Source organism: Rhopalosiphum maidis, chromosome 1 (assembly GCF_003676215.2).
Source record: "Rhopalosiphum maidis isolate BTI-1 chromosome 1, ASM367621v3, whole genome shotgun sequence".
Classification (NCBI taxonomy): domain Eukaryota; kingdom Metazoa; phylum Arthropoda; class Insecta; order Hemiptera; family Aphididae; genus Rhopalosiphum; species Rhopalosiphum maidis.
In genome coordinates this window covers 74314134-74325270 of record NC_040877.1, presented here as the reverse complement: position 1 = coordinate 74325270, position 11137 = coordinate 74314134, and the positions used below count along the sequence as shown (strand labels likewise).

Sequence of the window (11137 nt, the reverse complement as noted above, 5' to 3'; positions counted from 1 at the left end):
GATGCGCGAGTCCAGTGTTCCGTCAGTTAAAATTTGTTTTTGTTTTCGTCGGAACTATTTCGCTGTTTTATTACGTTCATCAAATCTACTATTTACCTCAAGCAATCTGTACTCTCTGCAGGTCTGGCAGCATTTTTTAATCTTGTTCTGCAGCTTATTGAACTGTTGAATTCCTATTATTTATCAAAGTTTTATGTTAATTTAATGATAAAATTGACTAATGCATTGATTATTCTAATTGGAAGACCAAAAATTGAATAAATATTTTAAAAAAAATTTTGACTAGGAGAATACTAAATTATTTTTTCGAATGGGATGATAAAACATTATTAAAGATTAATTTGATATTGTGAAAAGATATCGGTGAATGTTTTGATTTTCAAAATTGTAAAACCATTATATTTATGGTAATAATCAGTTCATATTATTTAATATAGGTAAACAATACTATAGTAGAGATAATATACGATTGTACAAAAATAATCAAATTAAACGTATGTGTAAAAATAAATGATTAATAATAACAATAATTTATCATAAAATATAATAGAAAGGTTAAAAGAAAAATATAATAATAAACAATATTGTAATAAAGGTATCTAAAATTATTAAATGGAATTAAATGAAATTAAATAATGAATACAATAATAAACGAGTACCTGACATTAATTAAATATTTTAAAGCCTTATTGGATAATTATTTAGAGTATAAAACTGAAAAGTAAAACATTGAATTGAACTTTAGGTCACATTTGGAATATTGTAATAATACACCAAAATGATCAAATTGGTGTGGTCACAATGCGTAAAGATTTCACTCAGTATTCTTTAACCGCCTTGTAAAACTTGGAAACAAGACACACACACTCTAACTGCTTTCACTAGCCCATACTTAATGATAGGAACTTCTTGACTGGAGCATTTGCTACATAATAATCTACCACAGTGACGGCTAGGCAATAATAAAAAAAAAAGTCAGTTTATGAAAGAAAATAAATGAAATGTACTTCATTATGTCTTTAGTTACTTACCAATGATGCTTACGCATTGTAAAACCGAATTTCAATCCACATTCCTGACACACTTCACATCCATCCACCCATGGCGGCTCTTTTGTCAAACTATCAAGCAATCTAACAAAAACAAAAAGTGAATAACAATGATTGTCTTAATAATAAAAAAAAAAAAACAATTGTTTTTACCTAAACAACAATTGAGAAGTTGCCATTTGACAGTTAAATATTGTGATACCATCGTTATTCATCGCTCCAACACAAGCACCGGCTTTTACTAAAGTTCTGCATAAATTTCCATTACCTTTTACATATGCCAATAGTAATGCTGCAACATTTTTTAAAGCATTAATATTTAGACATAATTTTAATTCTCTTTATCAAATATTATTTTTATACCTGTATTTCCTTCAGCATCTTGTACTTCAAGAGGATATTTTGGCATGTACTCTAGAAATACTTCACATATGGCTGCTGAACTCTCTTTACTATACTTGGCGAGTTCATGAAGTGGATTCCGACCCTTCAATGTCAAAGCTTCAGCATTGATCTCCGATTCGCCCAGTAAAGTTTGCACCACTTGTAAATGACCCTCCCGACAAGCAATATGCAATGCATTTTGACCTATGGCAATATACAATCTCAATAAATATATAATATTAATTAACAACATTTAAATTTAAACGTTAAATGTACAAACATTTTAACAAAACACTTGATACTAATTGTAAGTAAAATGCGTGTTAACTGACCTTCACAATCAACTGCATCAAAATTTGCATTATTATTCAACAACGCGACCACAATTGAAGCATGTCCAGCTTCACTAACTACGTGCAATGCTGTTCTTTTCATTGTGTCCTGATCATTAACCTAATATACGCAAATAGTTATGGTAAATAAATATAATCAATAGTTTTAGGTATAAGTAATGTATGAATATTTACCCGGGCACCGGCTAAAATGATACTGCGCACTAACATTTCATTGCCCGTAGCGACTGCTAAATGAAGTGGGGTAGTCTGTAATTCGTTTTGAACTCTAGAGTTGACGTCTACACTGACAGACAACAAGAACAAGACACTTTCAATGTCACCTTTTTGGATAGCCATGTGCAAAAAGTTGCACCCTTTATTATCAAACTTAAAATACAATTGTAATTAAAACATCTGTTACAGATTTTATTGTTTATAAAATGTACTTGTTCTGCAGCTGCTGGCAACTTATCCAATATTGATCGAGCAGCTTTGTCATTACGACATGTCAAAGCGGCTGCAAATGGAGTCAAACCAGTGCGATCTCTCTTAGTAAGATCGATGGACGGATGACAGAGTAGTAATGTTATAATGCCTGCATGCTGGTTTTTAATTGCCACATGAAGTGGAGTTTTGTGTTCAGCATCCTATAAATTTATGTACATGTATAATTGACATAAGTAAATCAATAATTTACCTTATTATTTAAATTTAATGTAGAATCCTTAGTTAAATCAAAAGAACTACAAAAACTGTAAATTACACAAATTAATTTGTAACTGTAAATAAAAACTTAAAAAAATTTGAAAAGTACTAAGTAAAAACTAAAACTTAATACATTTAGTTTAAATCATAAAATATGTTTCTTCATTAATTAAATATCAAAAACAGTATATTCTATAACATAATACAGTAATATCAGTCATTAATCATTAGCTTAAGAGGATGTCAGCGTAATATTTGTTATTTCTCTGTAACTACGCGTAACATAGCAAATTGTACGTTCACAATAATGACTATAACCAGTATAACCATATTAATTTCTCAAATTAGAGTGAAATGACCTATTATAAAATTAAAAGTTAAAAATATTATCTATGGTACCTCATAAGCGTTTTACTATATTTTCATTTTAAGATGTATAAAATTTACAATTTTAAAATACTCATAACTAGCTTTAAGATTAAAATACAATAAAACGCTTATGAGATGATAATATTGTTAACTCTAAATTTTATAAGAGGTCATTTCCTCTAATTTGAGAAATTAATATGGTTATAGACTTATAGTCATTATTGTGAATATAAAATTTGCTATTTTGCGCATGGGTCAGAGAGAGAAAACTAATAGTGCGCAGACATCTTCTTAAATAATGCTTAAATATTTTTTAGTATTTAGCACTGGTAAATTATAAATTAACTCTGGTAAAATAAATAGTTAACAAATAAATGTAAAATAAAAAAAGTTAAAAAAAAATTGAGTTGTTTGTTTATACTATATTTGATTATTTGATTAAGAATGATGCATATGTACCAATATAGACACATTTTAAATGTTGAGAAGTATAATGTATTTTTTACATTTTTAGTTAAAATGAATTTGTTTAGAATAAAAATATAATTCATCTATATATTATTCTTTTAATTTATTAAAAATATATTTTCGATGTAAAAAAAATATTTGGAATGTAGTTATAGTCCCCCAACATACTTTATATTTTAGAATTTTTTATATTTTTTATTTTAATTGAATTACTCGGACTACGCCTAAGTACTTCTTATTAGGTTACAATGTGCAAAAATATGTAAATTAAATTAAATCAGATATACAATTAAAAATTATATTGTTCATTTTTAGTATTTTCAATAATGTATTACACTATTATGTATAATATATTTATAACTATATATATATATTATATAAAATAAAAATATTAATTTAAATTTAAATTTATACAAGGAATTTCAGTTTCATTATAAAAAAAACCATTGAGTGTAAATAATATTTCAATGAGAATGAAATATAAATCAAGTTTTTTGAATTTTAGACTTTTAGAAAGTTTGAATTTCTAAATTATAACAATAATAGTTGAGATTTACTTTATTCTCATGTGAATATCAATTGCTTGATTTATAAATAACTATTTTAGTAATGCAATTATTATTTACCCAAGCATTGACATTAGCTCCATGTTCTAACAATGTTTGAACTACACTTTGCAGGCTCCATTGACAGCATAAATGTAATGGAGATGATTGATCCTTAGACTCATCTCCACCACGACCCCCTGGTCCAGGCTTACGTGGACTGTTAATATCACAGCCACTGTACACGTTTGAAAAATATATCAATGTTGTAAATTATAAATTAACACAAAATTATAATATGATTTTACCTTCTAATAAGAAAACGAGCAGCACTTTCAGAATTTTCATCAATTGCTCGATGCAGAAGGGTCTGTAGACATCCCTCTGGACCTTCACTCCACGAATCTGTGTCAACACCATACCTTAAACCAGTAATATTATTATATATAATTATGTTCAAATACGATTAACAAATACTAAATGACTTACTTAACAAGTGTAGAAGCAATATCTTCTTGATTGGAGGTCAAAGCAAGCCATAGTATAGGGTCACCATTTGATGATGGGACTGCCATATCAACACCACGCTTGCATAATTCTTCAACTACAATGTTTTGGCCATTAATCGTGGCTAGTTCCAATGGGGTTTGATCATCTTGAGTTCTACAATAATTATTGTGTAATTAATAATCTTACCATAGTATTTATATTATAAAGTATAATACTTGACTTACTTAGCATCAAAGTTTGATCCTTGCTTCACTAAATACAAAGCAGTTTTTTCATCACCCTTCAATATTGCTTGATGCAAAAGTGTCATTCCTTCACCATTTCTCATGTCGATATCAGCGCCACCTGTTATGCAATGATAGTTATAATAATAACTGAATAGTGAGTGTACAAAATGTAATGTGCATTAAGCTTACCAGCAATGAGATCTGGCACAATGTGTTGCATATCAGACTTTAATGCCAGTGATAAGGGTGTATCTCCTAGTGAATCGCGTAGATTCAAATTGACCGCAGACAATCCATCTTTGGGTTCAGCAGTGATAGTATCTAAAATTGAAGCCATAGTTGATAATGCGTTGTATTCAGGGGACGAAAAGATTAAAAAAAAAAAAACGATTAACTTACTGTGGTGGTGTAACATGGCGTTCACGGCACCTTCCTGTTTGTTAATTATGGCCATATGTAATGGCGAAAGTCTATACGAAGTCTGAAGACCATCATCCGTGCTCAATATAACACCATCGGGTGGTAATGTTTGTAGGTTCGGGTTTGCACGAAACTCGAGTAAACGTCTAACGAGACGTGATAGTCCTCTTTTACATGCGATATGTAACGCGCTTTCTCCCTAAAAGCATAACACAAACGAATGTTTTCAACACATAACATGAAAATATAATAACAAAAAAATTAATTTCATTACTAGTTTGTTTGTGTAGTTTATGTTATTGCAACGAGCAGTAATGAAGAGAGCTGCTTCTTCGAGGCTCTCATCGGAGACGATGTGTAACATAGAATTAGACGTCTTCTTGTAAATCTAAATAATAAATGAGGGAAACGAATATAATACATTTTTAATTTTTCATGTCGAGAATACGGCGACATGACGACTACTTACGGGATTGGGATTCGCTCCGGCGGTCACCAAACGGTTGGCGAAGCTGTCGTCGGTATCAAGCTTGAGAGTGTTGATCAGCGCATAGTACAGCGGTGTGTGATCGTCGACCGTCTGAGCGTTCAAATCAATCTTGCCCGACCGGGTGTGTTCGTCCAATAAGAGCGTGAGTATGTCGTCGTTGTGCACCAAGACCGCCAAATGTAAAGGCGTACTGAAACAAAATACAAAAATCAATGACGTGATAGTTGCACACGTGCTGCAGATATCGATTGTCGTATACGATTCATCATAGGCGATGATTGAAGGGTGCGGTGCTTGGGAAGGCTTATTCTCTCACTTCAATTTTTTTTTTATTAATTTCTACTTTCCAGATCCGAAGTATAAAAAATGTATCTTACATAAAATCGTCAATATTTCAAAGAGTATTACATTTTTTTATTAATAAATAATAATTTTTTTTAAATCAATATTCAGTTGTAGACGACTGTAACCAGAAACAGTATTATATAATAGAAAAGTGAAAACGGCCGATAATTAAATAAATTGTGTTTTAAAGAAAACATTAACTAAAAATGTAATCTTTAACTAATTTTAACATGTACAAGTATAAAGTGCAAAATTAGTTTCTCAAATACTATGCACAAAATCAGGTTTATTAGTATAAAAAATATATGAATTTATTGAAAATCAATGAAATGCAAATGTATATAAAAAAATAGTATAGACACATATTAATTTAAATATAGATATTATATTAAAAAGGTTTTTTATATAATGATATTCATGAAATCTATATTTGTTAAAAAAAAAAGGGGACAACTGATCTCATTTGAAAAAAAAATCAAATAAAAGTATATGCATTGCATATACTATTACAATAGGTTACTACAAAACTCACAATCCCTGACTGTTGGGCAGGTTTGGATCCAGACCAGAGTCGAGCAGCGACCGGGCTACGGCCGTCATGGCAGCGGCGGCGGCGACGGCTGACGTCGGTTCGTCTGGCGTTCCGTAATGTTGTGGCGTCGAGCTGGCGATCAAGTGCAGCGCCGTATCGCCTTGATCCGGCGTTACCGAACTTACGGACGCGCCGTGCTCTAACAGGAAGTTGGCCGCGTACGAGTCACCCCTCTGCACGGCCAAGTGGAGCAAAGTGTGTCCGGCCCGGTCGCGCGCATTTGGGTCCGCCTCGTTCTCGCACAGCATCTCCGCGATACTAGTCTGGTGGTCGCGTAGCGCCAGGTCCAGCGCCAACTCGCCCTTGTTGTCCCGCTCGTTGATCTTGACGCTCAACTACAACGAAAACAATATAAAGTTATTACTATATCGTATGAGTCGAAATCATGCGTGGTGATCCATTCAACGTAAAAAACTTATTACCTATAAAAACGCAAACGTTTTTGAAAAAAATAAATTTTTATTATTCTTTAATGTTCTCATATTTTTGAATAAAAACACGTTACGTTTTAAATTTCATACTCCAACGCAGAATATTATTCGGAATATTTCGATTTATAAAAATCAAACATGAGACAAGTATAGTTGATTAGTTATAATAGGCTTTAAAAATTAAAATCAACTATATTTAACTATACTTTAAATACTAATTATACTAAAATATAACTTTCATGACTCATAAACTAATAGCTCAAAATTCGTGTATAGAAGTGTTTCAAAAAAATTTTGCTTGGAATATGGAGTTCAAAATGCATGTTGTCATAATTTTTTTTAGAAAAATGTTTAATTTGTACGACACACAATGTAAATTAAATTTAAATGTTAGTTAGGAATAATAAGTGTCTCATGTTAAATAGATCATTCGGTATATATATACATGTGAGTGTGTATAAATTGTGTAATAATACTATAATAATATTATAAACGATATAAAAGCGGTGGCGCGAATATGTTTGGGACGTGGTTGAAAGAGAATAGTCAAATATTGAAGTCATAAGGACATAATGGGAAGTTGTACAAATCTGCACTCTGAGCTACAGTTAACATGTTCAGCGTGCATGATAAGGTGTGTTTATTGGGAATACACTTTTTTATTAAATATAATGTTGAACAAAATTATAATAATATTTAACATTTATTGTAACAGTGGGCGCCTATGATTTATTTGTGCCATAAAATGTTAATCCTGCGGACTTGAAATCTGTTGACAGCACTGCTAGGGGAGCTTAAGACTAAGTTCGCACACCCTCCACATCGAAAATGTATTGTTCATATTCGCACCACTATTATAGAAAGACAATACCGTAATATATACAAACAGATCGTCTGAACATAATATCGTTCAATGATTTTTCAAAAACAAAACGCGCGACAGCGTAAACACATCTCACGGTATACTGAATAGAATTGCAACTTTATACTGTATAGTGTATATACATATATATTATATATGTAGATATGTATGTATATTATGTATACATCGGGTGAATAATACTACAGTACCTATATACATATATGTATACGTCATCGCAATAATTACAATGCAATAATAATATATATTTCCAAATATAAGCGCACCTACTTAAACACGTCTGCGCCAAGTCAATAACGAAACGATGTCACGATGAAATATTGTTTTGTTTTAAAACAGATATCGTCTGTCGTAAAATAATAATAATATATTATATACTATACATACACACGGTTATATAAAAAAAAAATACTCAAGTGACAAGTTTATATACTAATAGACTCGTCGATTTTATTTTTTACATCAGTTTGTGTTTTTTATTCGACCTTCGAAATCGTATAATAATGCCAAATACAACTATATCGTTCGCTGCTTTAGTCATTCGGGGGTCGGCGTTGAGTAATATTTATGAACGGGGTCATAACTCGTAATTACGATTGACGAAGACTTTATTTAATAAATGACAATTTAAAAAAAAAATTGTCTCGTTGCACCCAAATTATATTAATTATATGATTTTATCTCAATTTTTAGTTCTAAAATTATTTATAAATTTAAATAAACATCAACAAATAAATGGCTACTATATATAACTAGTGAGATAAAAAAAAAAAAAGGAGAAATTATAAACTTAATTTTAAATAAGCAGTTTTGATTACATTGAATTAGTTAAATAAAATATATCAATAACTTTATCAATATTATTAAATGATATAGAAAATTTAAATTTTTTTTTATTTAATAATCATTTAATTTAAAGAATTAATTTAGTTTTCGCATTAGTATAAAGCAAGATGTAAAGTTGATGAAAGGGTTTTATTAGACAATAGGTCATTTATCCTTGACTAAATTTCAACTTATAATTATACCAAGCTATAATAAATGTCTATTTTGTAATCGTTTACCTATCTATCTAATTTTAGAATAAACGATTTTGTCAATATTTTCACAAAATTGTTCAATTTAAAAATGAAAATGTAAGTTCTCATTTTAAAAAAAGAACTTTGTTTTCACGTGTCATTCTATTAATATTAAATAAACAAAGTAGTACAAAAAAATTTCAAGAAACAAGAAATATTTTGAATAACTAAATTATTGAACAAAAATAGGGGATGAGCTATATATACTATATATGACTCATGCAATCGAATGCAAATCATGTATAATATAATATATATTATATGGTTTTCTCATAGCAAACTCATTTGATGAATCATAATAGGTTATATTTCATCAATTAATTTTTATACAACGTGATAATTTTATAACAGCATTGTTAATATTCATTATATTTCGAAAAGTGATTTTTCTAAAAGAATTGTTGACGACAGATTTAGGATAAATGCTACTGTTTTAATAATTTACATATAATGTTTTAAACAAAAATCAAAAAAATTAATTTTTTAAACGGCGATTTTGTTTATAAATTGTAAAGAATCTGTAAAAGAAAGAACAAATAAGCAAGCATTTAGATAATATAGTTTTAGATAAGTGAGGTGGAATGCTGAACAATTTTGCGGGATACCATACCCCTTCGGTATTATTATAAGTAGCACAATAACGATCAACGGACCATAGAAGAGCATCATTGAATGTTTATAATTATAAGTAAATGCATTGAAAATCCTAACCTAACCTGATTTAATAAAACACAATATATATAACATTTCGTTCCGAATATTTGTTGAGATAATTATATTTACTACTCAACTATACGAGTATAATTCATCTTTAGCGTGCATATATATATATATATATATCCATTATAATGGTTCACTTGACAATTTCCCGCCTTTTTTGTCTTGATTTCTTTAAAAGAAAACTGGGTATTTTATTGATATTATATTTTAAATATTAACAGTAATATTCGTTTATATTTTATTTTACTAATTTGTTAATTGTTAAAACATTATAACTAAATTTAACATACCTAGTGCATATTTTTTCCTATAAAAATTTACTTTTTATGCATTTCAAAAATGTATCACTTCTGAATAGCGGACAAAACTTCAGCGAATGAGAATGTCCATTATTCAGAGGTTTCACTGTATATAATATATATTATAAAATAAATAATTTCATATTTAATAAATATTTCGATTTTGTAATCAAATGCGGTAAAATTAAAGTTGCGCATTTAAAACAAATAGATTATCGTGGATCTCATAGATAACATTTAACTATACACATATTATGTACACTACGATCAAGAACATCAGCGTGTTTTATAATGTATTTTTTTATTTTATATTTTACATTCGATAAAACTGCATTTAAAAAAATGTTATTCGTTGATCTGAATTAGGTAAAACGAATAATTATATCGATGATTTAATTTAAAATATAAAAATAAATCTATTCACTTTCTTAAAATTTTTCCCCAGAGACAAATATATATAATTTGTACATTTGAAACATTTTAATTATACAAAAATAATACGACAATACTTATCATCAAAACATAATGCTCATTTAATTAAATTGGATTTGCATATCTCATTATAATTAAAATTTCAAAAAATAAAATTGATAAATACACAGCACTAAAATACCATATGATTATAAAATGTACACCACCTATGAAAATGTTATATTCTTATCGTCACAGGAAGTACATATTTATTATAATTTATCATATAACATACGTATTATGACGACACACCCATAATTTATTTTAAAAAACAGTTTAGCGCAAAAAAAATATTTAACAATCATAACTCATAATTAAATCAAATCTATGCATGATATAGAAAATACGATAGTGTCGTAGTTTTATTTATAAGATTTAATTAAAATATATAAAAAGTTATAATAGGGACTTATAGAAGTTTTCATGTTATCTAATGTCCATTCAAGTATAACTTGATGATATAGAAATTTATTTCATAATACCAGAAGTCTAAGGCAATTTTTTTGTTGTATATTTGTTTTTTCACGTATTAGTGCATATATTACATATATTCTTAAATTAATAATTCATTTTATTTAAATTGGTAAAAAAAAATTATTATAGCTATACTTAAAAAAATATTCAAAGAAATTAGAATCATATTTTCCACATCTGTGCGACTATTTATAATCAAAAATTAATCATAGAAAAAAAAATATAAAATCAATAAAAAGAATTATGCTTAAAATAAGCTTGAAAAGAGCTGAGTCTAAAGAAAAAAATGTAGTTTTACATAGACTTAATAAATGTATTTAATTTTTGTATAACGTACTTATTAT

General features: G+C 28.6%; 1 protein-coding gene across 1 annotated transcript in view; it reads right to left on the bottom strand.

Moving 5' to 3' along the window:
- Nucleotides 1-581: 581 nt before the first annotated feature.
- The window catches only part of LOC113554326 (rabankyrin-5-like), a 37152-nt gene continuing 26596 nt past the window's right edge, over nucleotides 582-11137 (bottom strand). Inside the window, exons 7-22 of the mRNA XM_026958121.1 lie at nucleotides 6380-6774; nucleotides 5482-5692; nucleotides 5287-5400; nucleotides 4992-5211; nucleotides 4782-4913; nucleotides 4590-4710; nucleotides 4345-4518; nucleotides 4164-4277; nucleotides 3937-4093; nucleotides 2215-2415; nucleotides 1961-2155; nucleotides 1766-1886; nucleotides 1413-1637; nucleotides 1203-1341; nucleotides 1032-1133; nucleotides 582-952 (exon numbers count right to left, since the gene is read on the bottom strand). Coding sequence (XP_026813922.1) covers nucleotides 829-952; nucleotides 1032-1133; nucleotides 1203-1341; nucleotides 1413-1637; nucleotides 1766-1886; nucleotides 1961-2155; nucleotides 2215-2415; nucleotides 3937-4093; nucleotides 4164-4277; nucleotides 4345-4518; nucleotides 4590-4710; nucleotides 4782-4913; nucleotides 4992-5211; nucleotides 5287-5400; nucleotides 5482-5692; nucleotides 6380-6774 — 2745 coding nt within the window. The 3' untranslated portion in view covers nucleotides 582-828. The remainder of the gene's footprint in view (nucleotides 953-1031; nucleotides 1134-1202; nucleotides 1342-1412; nucleotides 1638-1765; nucleotides 1887-1960; nucleotides 2156-2214; nucleotides 2416-3936; nucleotides 4094-4163; nucleotides 4278-4344; nucleotides 4519-4589; nucleotides 4711-4781; nucleotides 4914-4991; nucleotides 5212-5286; nucleotides 5401-5481; nucleotides 5693-6379; nucleotides 6775-11137) is intronic.